General features: G+C 41.2%; 2 protein-coding genes across 2 annotated transcripts in view; one reads left to right on the forward strand and one right to left on the reverse strand.

Moving 5' to 3' along the window:
* The window catches only part of CAAP1 (caspase activity and apoptosis inhibitor 1), a 46,020-nt gene extending 36,506 nt beyond the window's left edge, over window positions 1–9,514 (forward strand). The window contains exon 6 of the mRNA XM_082247079.1: window positions 9,074–9,514. Within this exon, the coding sequence (XP_082103205.1) occupies window positions 9,074–9,411 (338 nt within the window). The 3' untranslated portion in view covers window positions 9,412–9,514. The remainder of the gene's footprint in view (window positions 1–9,073) is intronic.
* Window positions 1–14,687, reverse strand: part of GEMIN7 (gem nuclear organelle associated protein 7) — a 373,647-nt gene that overhangs the window by 45,071 nt on the left and 313,889 nt on the right. The window lies entirely within an intron of this gene.

Genomic DNA, 14,687 nt, shown 5'->3' on the forward strand with positions numbered 1-14,687 from the left:
AATTTTCGCGGTATCACTTTCACATATATTCCCTGTCTTTTCAAGAAGGAACTTTATTTCTCTGTGTTTGAGAAGTTTCTTGGACTCATGCTCCGGGTAGTCCTTTCTTTTGCATGTGCAGTTAACCACTTATGCCCCGGAGGATTTTCCTGCTAAACGACCAGGGGGTATTTTGCGATTCGGCACTGCGTGACTTTAACGGACAATTGCGCGGTCGTGCGACGCTGTACCTAAACGAATTTGACGTCCTTTTTTTCCCACAAACAGAGCTTTCTTTTGGTGGTATTTGATCACCCATGCGATTTTTACTTTTTGCGCTATAAACAAAAAAAGAGCGTACATTTTGCAAAAATAACAATATTTTTCACATTTTTTTATATGAAATTCCCCAAAAAAAATGTAAAAATCAAAATTTTTTTAAATTTTCAGCCAATTTGTTTTATGCTACCTATGTTTGGTAAAAAAAAAATCGCAAAAAGCGTATTTTAATTGGTTTGCGCAAAAGTTATCGCGTTTACTAACAAAGGGAAAGATTTTTGTCATTTTTGTTGTTTTTTTTTTAACGTGTAATGGCGGCGATCTGCGATTTTTTTTTTTTTTTTTTTTGCGGTACTGCGGCATTGGGGCAGACAGATCGGACCCTTGACTGACATTTTTGACACTTTTGGGGTTACCAGTGACATTTCTACAGTAATCAGTGCTATATATATGCACTGTTACTGTAAAAATACACTGGTAGTGAAGGGGTTAACTTTATTTGGGAGGGAGGGGCTGTGTGTGTCCCTAGGGGCGTGCTTTCTACTGTGATTGGCTGTGGCTTGAGCTGTAAGGACACTGATCAATGGATCTACATAGTAGATCCGTGTGATCAGTGTCTTTACACCGAGGAGAATGACAAGTGGCTTGTTTACACAAGCTGCCTGACATTCTCCCTCTCCCCCGCCGATCGCCGAGTGACCGGCGGACATCGGGTCCGCTGGTCACACGCGGGGGGGGGGTCCGTGACCGCGCAGGAGCGCGCCTCCGCAGGCGCGCGCTCGCTCCCCAGAGCCTCACAGGCGAGCGACGTAGACCTACGTCACTCTGCCTGTGAGGGGCTGACTGCCGCAGTAAATATACTGTGAGCAGTCGGCAAGCGGTTAAACATAACTTTTTAAAAAGCTTCTCTGCATTATGTTCAGCAGGTTGTTTACCTCCAATATATGAAGCTTCTTTTATGTGAAGGAAACTTATCTGTATCATAATCCAGGAGACAAAATATAAAGTTCATCTGTGTAGCACAGGCAGAGGGAGGAGACATCTGGTTGGATTTTTACATACTTAGATGGCCTCCATCTTTGCAACCAGATATTTGAAAGCTGATATTAAAATACCAGTAAATTTTACATAAAGCTGCATACAAGCACTTAAGAAGACATCATTTATTGTATTTCATTCATATTATTTTCCCTGGAGAAGAGACGCTTGAAAGGAGACATGATAGCGATATGCATACAGTATCTCACAAAAGTGAGTACACCCCTCACATTTTTGTAAATATTTTATTATATCTTTGCTACAATGTAAGTAAAGTAGTGAGTGTATAGCTTGTATAACAGTGTAAAATTGCTGTCCCCTCAAAATAACTCGACACACAGCCGTTAATGTCTAAACCGCTGGCAACAAAAGTGAGTACACCCCCTAAGTGAAAATGCCCAAATTGGGCCAAATTAGCCATTTTCCCTCCCTGTTGTCATGTGACTCGTTAGTGTTACAAGGTCCCTGGTGTGAATTGGTGAGCAGATGTGTTAAATTTGATGTTATCACTCTCTCATACTGGTCACTGGAAGTTCAACATGGCACCTCATGGAAAATAACTCTCTGAGAATCTGAAAAAAGAATTGTTGCTCTACGTAAAGATGGCCTAGGCTATAATAAGATTGCCAAGACCCTGAAACTGAGCTGCAGCACAGTGGCCAAGACTATACGACGGTTTAACAGGACAGGTTCCACTCAGAACAGGCCTCGCCATGGTCGACCAAAGAAGTTGAGTGCAATTGCTCAGCGTCGTATCCAGAGGATGTCTTTGGGAAATAGATGTATGAGCGCTGCCAGCATTGCTGCAAAGGTTGAAGGGGTTGGGGGGGTAAGCCTGTCGGTGCTCAGACCATACGCCACACACTGCATTAAATTGGTCTGCATGGCTGTAGTCCCAGAAGGAAGCCTCTTCCAAAGATCATGCACAAGAAAGCCTGCAAACAGTTTGCTGAAGACAAGCAGGGCCACAGGGCAGTATTCCAACATAACGACTCCAAACACATCTCCAAGACGACCACTGCCTTGCTAAAGAAGCTGAGGGTAAGGGTGATGGACTGGCCAAGCATGTCTCCAGACCTAAACCCTATTGAGCATCTGTGGGGCATCCTCAAAGGGAAGGTGGAGGAGGGCAAGGACTCTAACATCCACCAGCTCCGTGATGTCGTCATGGAGGAGTGGAAGAGGACTCCAGTGGCAACCTGTGAAGCTCTGATTAACTTCATGCCCAAGAGCGTTAAGGCACTGCTGGAAAAAAATTGTGGCCGCACAAAATATTGACACTTTGGGCCCAATTTGGACATTTCCCCTTAGGGTGTTCTCACTTTTGTTACCAGCGTTTTATACGTTAATGGCTGTGTGTTGAGTTATTTTGAGGGAACAGCAAATTTACACTGTTATTCAAGCTGTACTCTCACTACTTTACATTGTAGCAAAGTGTTATTTCTTCAGTGTTGTCACATGAAAAGATAAAAAGATATAATAAAATGTCTATAAAAATGTGAGGGGTGTACTCAATGTTGTGAGATACTGTATGTATGTGTATGTGTGTGTGTGTGTGTGTATGTGTATATATATATATATATATATATATATATATATATATATATATTCGCATGGAATCAATCCGTTCGGTGGTAGCCTCTCTAGGAAGAAGAAACTTTATGGCCTTTATAGATATCAAGGATGCATATCGACTTTTGCCAATCTTTAGGCCTCATCAAAGGTTCTGCATTTCCCAGTGTGACAGTGCCATTTCCAGTTTGTGGCCCTGTTTTTCGGCCTTGCTACAGCTTCTCGTGTGTTCACAAAGGTTCTGGCGCCGGTGTTGGCTTCTTTAAGGGCCCAAGGCATCTCTATAGTAGGATACCTGGATGACCTACTGCTCAAGAATCATTCAAACTCAGGTCTGACACAATTTGTGTTCCTTACAATCCAGTACATAGAGAGTCTGGGTTGGGCTATAAACAGAAAGTCGGCCCTAAGGCCTGTTCAGGTCCTAAAATATCTAGGTTTAGGCCTAGACATCGCTCAGGCAAAGTTTCTTGCCATCGAAGAATGTTCTAGCTCTAAGGAAGCTAGTCTGGTTCGTAAGAGGGAAGAAGTTTCCCTCCATCCTGCTGTGTATAAGGTTACTGGGCAAAATGGCCTCCTTCGAGGCGATTCCTTATGTTCGACTCCAGACTGTTTCAGAACAGTATTATTTCAGCTTGGAACAAGAAGGTTCAAGCTTTGGATTGCCCATTGTTCCTTCCCCAAGGGTAAGGCAGGATCTGATCTGGTGGCTGGTTCCCACCAATTCGATCAAGGTAAATATTTTTTCTGCCGGTAGCCTGGAAGGTGGTAACCACAGACGCCAGCCTGCTGAGCTGGGCTGCTATCCTGGAGGGTCTGTTGCCCAGGGAACATGGTCTCGGACAGAAAAGATTTTTACCCATCATTATTCTGGAAATACGAGCTGCCCATTTGGCACTGAATTATTGGACAACCAGCTTACAGGGATGTCCTGTTAGGATTCAGTCGGACAACTCAGCCCTGGTGGCTTATATCTTCCACCAGGGCGGCACCAGAAGCCAGTCGGTTCAGAAGGAAGTGAACCATATCCTATCAGAGGCAGAGAGGTATGTGCCATGTCTATCAGCAGTGTTCATTACAGGGGTGGACAATTGGCAGGCGGACTTTCTAAGTCGCCAGCAGCTGTGTCCAGGGGAATGGTCCCTACACCCTGAAGTGTTTCAACTGATCTGTCTACGTTGGGGTGCTCCTGATGTAGATCTATTGGCATCCAGGTTCAACAACAAGGTGCACAACTTTGTTTCCAGGTCCGGGGATCCGATTGCAGTCGCAATGGATGCTCTGGTCACCCCTTGGTCATGGTTCAACCTGGTTTATGCATTTCCTCCAGTTCAGCTTCTACATCGGCTGCTGAACAGGATACAGGTGGAGGGGAAACCAGTGATCTGGGTGCCCCCAGCGTGGCTCAGAAGGTCTGGGTTCGCAGAAGTCATAAAGTTAGCAGTGGGGAAACCATGGTTGCTACCATGTCGTCCGGATCTACTATCTCAAGCTCCTATTTTCCACCCTGCTTTATGGTCATTGAAATTGACGGTCTGGCTATTAAACCAGAATTTTTAGAGATCAGAGGGTCTCTGCTTCGGCTCTGGCCACATTGGTCAATGCCAGGAAGCCTGTTTTTAGGAAAATCTATTATAGGGTTTGGAAAGCCTATATCTCTTGGTGTGAATACAAGAAATGGCATCCTAAAAGGTATGTCATTGGAAGGATTCTTGCTTTTCTTCAGTTAGGGGTGGCCACTCACTAAAACTTGAGGAAAGGCGGTTTAACCTTAAAGTGCGTAAGGGGTTCTTCACTGTAAGAGCGGTAAGGATATGGAATTCTCTTCCACAAGCAGTTGTATCAGCAGGGAGCATTGATAGTTTCAAAAAACTATTAGATGGACACCTTAAAGACCACAACATACAGGGGTATACAATGTACGGTTAAAAGCAAACACACACACATCATAGGTTGAATTGGATGGACTGATGTCTTTTTTCAACCTCACTAACTATGTAACTATGTAACTATGTAAGGGGTCTATTGAAATTGGCATTAGGAATCCTTAAAGGACAAGTCTCTGCCTTCTCAATTTTTTTCCAGAGACCGTTGGCTACGCAGGCTTGGTTCGGACCCTCTTTTGCAAGGTGTGATTCGTATGGTTCTGACAGTTAATCCACCCCTATGTCCTTGGGACTTGAATCTGGTTCTCACGGTCCTGCAGAAGCAGCCCTTTGAGCCTATCAGGCATATACCCTTGCTACTCTTATTGAGAAAGCTGGTCTTTTTTGGTCGCTATTACCTCAGCTAGAAGGGTATCGGAGATAGTGTCTCTTTCATGTAAAGAACCTTTTTTCTAAATCTGTATCAGGATAGGTAGTTTTTTCATCCTCATCCTGTTTTTCTCCCTAAGGTAGTTTCTGGTTTTCACTTGAACCAGGACATTGTTCTGCCTTCCTTTTTTTTTCCCTAATTCTCAGTCTACTGAGGAAAGGTGGTTACATTCTCTTGACGTTGTTTGTGCCGTTAAAGTCTATTTAACCAGGTCAGCACATTCGTAATACTGACGCTTTCTTTATTCTGCTGGATGGGCCTAATAAAGGCCAAGCGGCAACTTCTTCCACTATTTCTGGGTGGATTTGGCCGCTCATTTCTCAAGCTTATGGCTTGAAAGGTAAGGTTCCGCCTTGTAGCATAAAGGCCCACTCTTCCAGAAGGGTAAGTGCTTCATGGGCAGTTCACCATCAAGTATCTTGGCCCAGATCTGCACGATGTACGATAAAGAAATTAGGATTTTTATTACAGCTTACCTGTAAAATCCTTTCCTTGGAGTACATCACGGGACACAGAGCTCCCTCCCCTCTTTTCTGGGATCTTTTATTACTTGCTTCAAAAACTGATGTTCTTCCTGTATGGGAGGGGTTATATAGGAGGAACTTCCTGCTTAATTGGTTGCCAGTGTCCATTCACCTGAAGTTAGCGTATAACCCAAATAGTAATTATTTCCAGCTCTGTGTCCCATGATGTACTCCAAGAAAAGGATTTTACAGGTAAGCTGTAATAAAAATCCTAATTTTATTTATGATTATATTAATTTGTCCAGTTACATTTGAGCTCCTGAAAATGGGGGGACTGTGTATAAAATTGGTTGCAGTTCCTAAAAATTGTACTTGTGTCTAAATTATATATGGATTTAACTGTAGATGTACTTGCAGATTTGGATAGACTTGACTATCAAATTAAAGCAAAACTCCAGCTAACACTTTTTAAGCAGTTACGGAATCCTTTTTTCCTTGTGGAATAAAGCATTTACATAAATGAAAATAAGTGAACCATTATAAGCACCCCAGTCAGTGTTTAATGGTTTGTCTAATAAATTAAGTTAAAACGGAACTTTACCTATAACAGTTGGATAACCATTCATGTTCTTTAACAATATAACATACATTCCACATTAATAATTATGCTACCAAAATTGGTGTGTGCTGTAAATTGCCTCCAGCATTGCTCCTGTTTCCTCTTGTTGGAGGCTCCCGTTTTATTGAAGCCCAGACCAGCCACTTCCTTACTGGAATCTCTCCTCCTCTCTTTGGACTCAAAAACTGTCACTTTCTTCAAATAAAATTTGCTGTACATTTCCAGACTTTATTGTATGCCTTTGCTCAGTTAGAGAGGAAGGCTGAGATAAGATATTTTAATGCTGAAGTTCACAGGGGAGGGAGAAAATAAAAGCAAAAAAGCCAAAAAAAAAAAAAAGAACTAATGCAGCCATCACATCTAAGAACTGGTCTAAGAAATGGCAATCTAATAATTCTTTGGTTTTGGGTTTAATGCAGCTTTAAATATCTATTAGTAAAATAAACTCTCAGTATTGCGGCTGTTTGCATTAACTTGGTCATTTTACCTGATTGCGTTAAAACAAAAAAAAAAAACCCGCTGCTGGTGTGTCTGAAGGCCTTTCAGTATTGGAAAGCTTCAAACTAATCAGAAAATGTCATCATTTCAGAGAAATAGTTATCAGTTTATGCAAATAATTATGGTTAGATGATGTGCGTGTGGTTTTATTCATAATTAAAAGAGCAGAATAAAATGGATAGGAGGATGCACACAAATAAGCACAGCTTATGATTACCAGTTAGGTGACTGACCACGGTCCTGTCTTAGATGCTGATTTCACAAGGATAGTAAAAGTTGTACTGATTTATGAGCTAATAATTATATGTTGCTAGTGTTTAATTTTATAATGTTTACCTTGATAATACTGATGGGCTGACAAATGGGTGGAATAATTATTCAAATGTCTGTGAGTGAATAATCAGGGCTGTCATCTCCTGCATGTAAATAATGTTTTGACATTAGCAGAGCTTAGCTTTGGTGAGGAGAAGACAAGAATATCTACTGTTTGATGTATTAAGCTAAAAGCACATCATTCAAATGTACTTTGTAAAGCAAACTTTTGTAAAGCAAACTTTATAGATGTTCAAACGGTTTTCTTTTAAAAGTGTTTCTTAAGAAATAAAAGTAACAAACAGGTTTATAATCTACATAAATAAAAAAATATGTACAGTGTGTGTATGTATGTGTGTGTATATGTATGTGTGTGTGTGTGTTTTCCCAGGAAAGGTGATCCCCATTTGAGCTAACCCCCCACAAATAAATGGAGAAAAAAAAAAAAATATATATATATATACACACATACGTATTACCTCCTTAATATTCAGCCGCCAAACCGTGTTTGTTTTTTTGTATTTGAATCTCTTCATTGGACACATGGTCTAGACCAGAGATCTTCAAACTATGGCCCTCCAGTTGTTCAGGAACTTCAATTCCCATCATGCCTAGTCATGTCTGTGAATGTCAGAGTTTTACAATGCCTCATGGGATGTGTAGTTTCGCAACAGCTGGAGGGCCGTAGTTTGAGGATCTCTGGTCTAGACTTTAAGGGTCCGTTCACAATATTGCATTGCAGAACATATTCACTGTACATGGCACTCCAGTGCACTATACATATATAAGTCAACTCGCTCACATGACAGCTTATCATAATGCACATGCCATGTGTAGTGCTTCTCTTTCTTAACAAAAAAAAAAAGTTATTTATCATCAACCACATTTCTTTGGATATTATTTCAATGGAGTTTCTTTTCATCTGTCACTATGCACTTTTAGTTTTCACGCATTATATGGCCTATTTGTTAATGATTTACTTTGAACTTCATTTATTTAGCGCTGCAATTTTTATCATGTATTCATAATGCATATGCTGCAGAGAATGCATTAAAGTAAAACTTTTTTTTCATTTTGGATGCAAGGGAGGGTTATAACCCCTGTCACATATTTTTTCGCTATCTATGTCCCAATGATTTTCCTTCACTTCCTGTCCCATAGCCAAAGAGGAAGTGGGAGGAAATATCTGCAAATTAAGGGAATTGCTTGGGGACCCCCATGTTACTAGAACTTGTGTCCCCATTGGAACATTTCCCCTCTATTACTCTTCTGGGGACAACCCAAAATGTGGCATTTCTTTTACTTTCAATGATAATAGTAAACAGGACAAATAGAGAGGGTGAATCTACTTAACGGGGGCACAGACACCAAAAAAAACTGATAGGTGTTCTAATCTCTCTCCACTTCATCCAAAATGAAAAAAATATGTTTTACCTTTTAGTTATACTTTAAATAACCTTTAGACTTTAGTACCACCCAATTTACTGTACATACTCTAACTAATATATTGGACTTTTACTTTTTTAAGAGATTGTACCTTCATAGTATTTGCAGTCCTTCTTTTATCAGGGTACCTGGAATAAATTATTTGTTGATATACATCCTTTGCTCGCCCATACTTATGTACAGGAATGCATAAAAAAATTACCACTGGTGATTGTTTTTGCTGACCCTTCAGTCTGGTTGCCCCCTAGACTTGACTGACAGTCTTAACTGTACATTCATTTTTCTACTCTAGCTCTTCTAGTATCTCTATTTTTTCTGTGAAATGATTATGGCTATCTGCACTTTTCCGGTCTTTTTACTCCTACACTTCATTACATCTAATCGTTTAGTCTTTCTTATACAGCAGTTGCATCCATAGTCCACATTGCATCGTTCAACCATGTTTTCACATTTCAAAAGTCAAACTGTAATTCGAATATAGATTATCTCAAAATCTGCCTGGTGTTTGGAAACTGATAAGAAGCAGGATATCTTTCCTTTTTTTTTACAGGAAAGGGAGAAGACTATGATGCTCTTAGCATTAATGCAGATACCTACGATAGTGACATTGAAGGGGCAAGCTTTGAAGAACGTAGCCATGACCCACCTGTCACAACCTCCACAAAAGTAACCGGAGAGCCTGATGACCTTGTGATGGACATTGAAAAAAGTGTTAATGAAATTCTTGGCCTAGCTGAGCCAATAGCTGAAGAGACGCCCCCTGGACCTGTTGCTGTACTCCCCGAGGACATACAGCCATCAGCTCAACAGCTTGAGCTGCTTGAACTAGAAATGCGAGCTCGTGCTATTAAAGCCCTTATGAAAGCTGGTGATGTGAAGAAGACATGATATGGCACAATGTTTTTTACAGCCATTTCTTATTTAAGTAAATTTAGTTTTAGCTAATGTAATGGAATGTTTAAATCTAAGTTGTTTACCTACTGCCATAATAGGAATATAACAATAGCAAATTGTTCATTTGAGCAGACTGCCTTTGCTGACCAAACCTCTGCCTTCTGAGATACCTTCAGAATACCTAGCCAGCATATTTGTTCTGAGGCAGTGACTCAGATAGTATTGAAATCAATAGATCTGCATTAAAGGCAAATACCTAACATTTTCAGGTTTCTTTAAAAAAAAAAAAAAAGTATTTTCAGTGGAAAAAAGTCCATAAACTTTTAAGAATAAAAGTAATTTAAATCCTATCAAACATTTCTGGTTGTTGTATTTTTTTAAATTTACTACTATATAGTATATCATCTGTAATACAGTATTGACTATACTGTGCACTAGAAGTACCTTTGCTTCGTTATAAGTAAAGGTACACTGTAAATTCAATAGTGTAATGTACTGAATATGTATTTTTTTTTTTCTTCATTGAGGGACACAGAAATTCAGAAACAGTTGGGTTATACTGCCATCGACACAAGGTTAGGACACTGGAAAAAGAAATTGTAAGCTGGTCAGCATATAATCCCTTCTATACCCAGTGTGTTTCAGTTTTTGCTAGTGTCATAGGAGGCTTTATGCCTTTTCGTATAAATTCTACTTTTTTGCTAGCCTTTCTTTCTTTGTTGAGTATCTTCCTTGGGGACTTTATTCAAGATTCCTCACTGCACCTCTGCTTGGGCTGGTCTCTATGTAGCTGTTTCCCGGATTGGTGTTTCTTCAGCCTATGTTTTGGAGGCCATATTCAGGCCCCACTGGACTGGACTTTGAGGGATAGCCTGGAATGTGACCCTAGGGCACTGTGGTCCTTTTTAGACCGAAGTGTCCTGTGTGAGGGTTCATTTACACCTGCTTCAACTTTACCACACATTAAAGTGCCTACTGCTTCAACATGCTTTTTTGATGTGTTTTTGATGCTTCTGTGAGGCTTCAATGATGCTTCAGTGATGCTTGGATGAAGCTTGGCAAATGCCCTGTGTGTTGATTTTCTATTTATTTTCAAGGGGCCCAGTAGAACCCCAGCTCATTAGTAACCCTGTTCAGTAGATCCCAAGCTCATTAGTACCCCTGTTCAGCAAGTTCCTAGCTTTATAAGTTCCTTCGTTCAGCAGATCTCTTGCTCAGTAGTACCCCCCAGTTCTGCTGATCACCCGCTTAGTAGTAACCCCCAGCTCTGTTGATCGCCAACTCAGTGGTATACCCCAGTTCTGCTGATCCACTGGTTTGGTGACCATGTGTGACATCTGCTAGTTTCTCCTACTCTGGTTCCCTAACCTTGCTGATCCTCTTCTGGTCATTCCTCTCTCTCCGGTCCCCACTCACTTTTTGTCATAGTGTTCCTATGTTGCACACTACGTGTGCCATCTGCTAGTTGTTCTGCTCCAGTCCAGACCTCGCTCAACTTCCTACTTTTACATGCTGTACACCAGATAGGATGTATGCACCAGACACTCCCAGAATAAACAGTATAGACATTAACCAGAAGTGACTGCTAATGGCGTATTTTTCAGTTTGCTTTTTTTCCCAGTGCTTCCTGGGATAGCTGATACCTCCATTACAAAGCAAAGCTAACACTGAATAAAAGTACCTCAAAACCTTCAGGTGCTGTAAGTGAGCTTTTGTCAGACTTCAATGGAGGCTTGCTTTGGAGACTCTTTGAAGCACCAAGAAAGCGACAGGAGGTTTAATTTTGAAGCAAATCAAAGAAAAGTAAAGCAAACACAATATGTAAACAGGACTGTACAACAACCATTTTATTTAGTGACCGTTGCTTTGATTGGCATTCATAATGCTTTAAGCATGTTCAATGCCACATTTTGAAGCCAGTTTAAACAAGCTTTTAGTTAGCTATGTAGTGCTTTCCGAGTCCAGTTCAGCCCAGTTCCAGTAATGCAAAGCTTCAGGTGTGACCTTGTCTCTGAAGACTTGCTTGGTGACTAAGGCACTGATGTCATCTGCTCTGCATTCCAGTCTGGATTTTAAAAGAAGAGTATCCTGTAGGGTCGCCACCTCATCCCTTTAACCACTTAAGCCCCGGAGGATTTTCCTGCTAAACGACCAGGGGGTATTTTGCGATTCGGCACTGCGTGACTTTAACGGACAATTGCGCGGTCGTGCAACGCTGTACCTAAACAAATTTGACGTCCTTTTTTTCCCACAAACAGAGCTTTCTTTTGGTGGTATTTGATCACCTGTGCGATTTTTACTTTTTGCGCTATAAACAAAAAAAGAGCGTAAATTTTGCAAAAATAACAATATTTTTCACATTTTTTTTATATGAAATTCCCCCCCAAAAAAATGTAAAAATCAAAATTTTTTAACATTTTCAGCCAATTTGTTTTATCCTACCTATGTTTGGTAAAAAAAATCGCAAAAAGCGTATTTTTATTGGTTTGCGCAAAAGTTATCGCGTTTACTAACAAAGGGAAAGATTTTTGTCATTTTTGTTGTTTTTTTTTTAACGCGTAATGGCGGCGATCTGTGATTTTTTTTTTTGCGGTACTGCGACATTGCGGCGGACAGATCGGACCCTTGACTGAAATTTTTGACACTTTTGGGGTTACCAGTGACATTTCTACAGTAATCAGTGCTATATATATGCACTGTTACTGTAAAAATACACTGGTAGTGAAGGGGTTAACTTTATTTGGGAGGGAGGGGCTGTGTGTGTCCCTAGGGGCGTGCTTTCTACTGTGATTGGCTGTGGCTTGAGGTGAAAGGACACTGATCAACAGATCTACATAGTAGATCTGTCTGATCAGTGTTTTAACACCGAGGAGAATGACAGGCAGCTTGTTTACACTAGCTGCCTGCCTTTCTCCCTCTCCCCCGACGATCGCCGAGTGAGCGGCGGACATTGAGTCCGCCGGTCACACGCGCGGGGGGGGTCCGTGACCGCGCCGGAGGTCCGTAACGTCACTCTGCCTGGCAGGGGCTGACCGCCGCAGTAAATTTACTTGCGCCGGTCGGCAAGCGGTTAAAATTGAACACACGTTAATTACACAGGTTCTGTGGCTGATTAGGGTGGTAATATACTCACTGCCTTATCTTAAATTAGCCTCAGAACCTGTGTAATTAATGTGTTTGGTTTTAAAGGGATGAGGTGGCAACCCTAGTACCGTGCACTGTAGATCTAAAACTTCTGATCTGTTTCCACTCCCTGCCTACAGTGGCAAATGGCTTCAGAGAAACCCTCTTCAGCATTAGTTGCCTGATTTTCTGAGTATCTGAAGCCTTGCCTCACATTGGGACCAGTTGCAATCTACTGTTCAGATGCAGCATGTCTTTGCTAAAGCCCCGTACACACGTACCGATTGTCGGCCGTAAATATTTGGCCGACGACCTATCGGCCGATTGTAGGCTTGTTAGTATGATGCTTCCGACAGCCGACAGCGCATTTTCGGCCGAACATAGAAACATAGAAACATAGAATGTGTCGGCAGATAAGAACCATTTGGCCCATCTAGTCTGCCCAATATATCTGAATCCTATGAATAGTCCCTGGCCCTATCTTATATGAAGGATAGCCTTATGCCTATCCCATGCATGCTTAAACTCCTTCACTGTATTTGCAGCTACCACTTCTGCAGGAAGGTTATTCCATGCATCCACTACTCTCTCAGTAAAGTAATACTTCCTCATATTACTTTTAAACCTTTGCCCCTCTAATTTAAAACTGTGTCCTCTTGTGGTAATTTTTCTTTTTTTAAATATGCTCTCCTTCTTTACCGAGTTGATTCCCTTTATGTATTTAAAAGTTTCTATCATATCCCCTCTGTCTCTTCTTTCTTCCAAGCTATACATGTTAAGGTCCTTTAACCTTTCCTGGTAAGTTTTTTCCTGCAATCCATGTACTAGTTTAGTAGCTCTTCTCTTAACTCTCTCTAGAGTATCTATATCCTTCTGGATATAGATACTCTAGAATCTGTCGTGCAGGCATTAAAATATTTGTTGGCCGTCACCAGAACGGCCGATTTTTCGCCAGTCAGTACAGATTTCGGCCGACAGACAGCAGATTAGCAAGACTGGGCATGCTCAGAAAAGAAAAAAGACAAGGAAAGTTAACCATCACATGACATCACTTCTGCAGTCGGCTGTTGTTGGCTGACAAAATTAGTGTGCAGTCTTTTGCAGTTTTCAACAGACACGACAGCCCTGGACAAAAGACGGCCGATCGTTCGGCCGACGATCAGTAGGCGTGTACGGGGCTTAAGACACACAAAGGACAGTCCTGGTGCCATAGATGACCTCCCCTCGTGGTTCTGGGGGCAGTATACCCAGAATTAACTGACTCCTGTAATCTAGAATCTAGGACCCCTATAGTTATAGGGTTGTCATCATTGTAATCTTCCCCAGCTCAGTACAGTGAGGCCAACGTCTCTTCCATGTCCTCAGGGACCTCCATGGCCACTTAGGACTTACTAGCTGCTTAGCTGTGATTGTTTATTATAAGCATTCAAACCTGTGTCTCACAAGGGACTAATGTCTGTACAGATGTGTATAGCACTCTTGCTGTGTGGCTGGGATGCTGATGCTGTATTGAAGGATTATTTGACTAAGTTATCCTTTGACAAATGCTGTCTCTTCATATGTCTAATGCCAAGGTTGGCCAGAGGGTGCCCTCCTCAACACAGAAGGTTCATGGAGTGGTTGGGGGAATCCCATCCTTCATCTATTTCAGCAGTAGGAACTTACACTCAGCCCATAAGGCTTGAAGCCAGAGATCAGCAAACCCTTCAAGAATGCTTTCTGCATGAAGGTGTGCCATAGCTTCCATACCAACTCCCACCATCCGAAACAATGTCTATTCCAGAACAGGCACTCTTTTGCTATTTAATATAAGGGTCAAGTAAGTTTGGGGAGTTTAACCATTTCAGGGGTCACAAATAAGGGCATATCTAACACACAGATTGCGATGAGCTTTGCACATAGTAAATTTTCGCTGGATACTACTGATTGCTATTGTTTGCAACAGATACAATCTTCACTCATTTTAGATTGCACTGGATTAACATTTTTTTTTTTTTTTTTGACTGCACTGAATGCATTTTGCTAATTTTTGAGTCACTTTGAAGGATTGTAATGTATGTACTATAGGTTTTTAATACACATTAGGTATGGATAATATGGATGTTGATAGTTACAGACTAAAATTATTAGATTCCATTTAGTTTTTT

Source organism: Pelophylax lessonae (assembly GCF_965119305.1).
Source record: "Pelophylax lessonae genome assembly, chromosome: 1".
Lineage (NCBI taxonomy): Eukaryota > Metazoa > Chordata > Amphibia > Anura > Ranidae > Pelophylax > Pelophylax lessonae.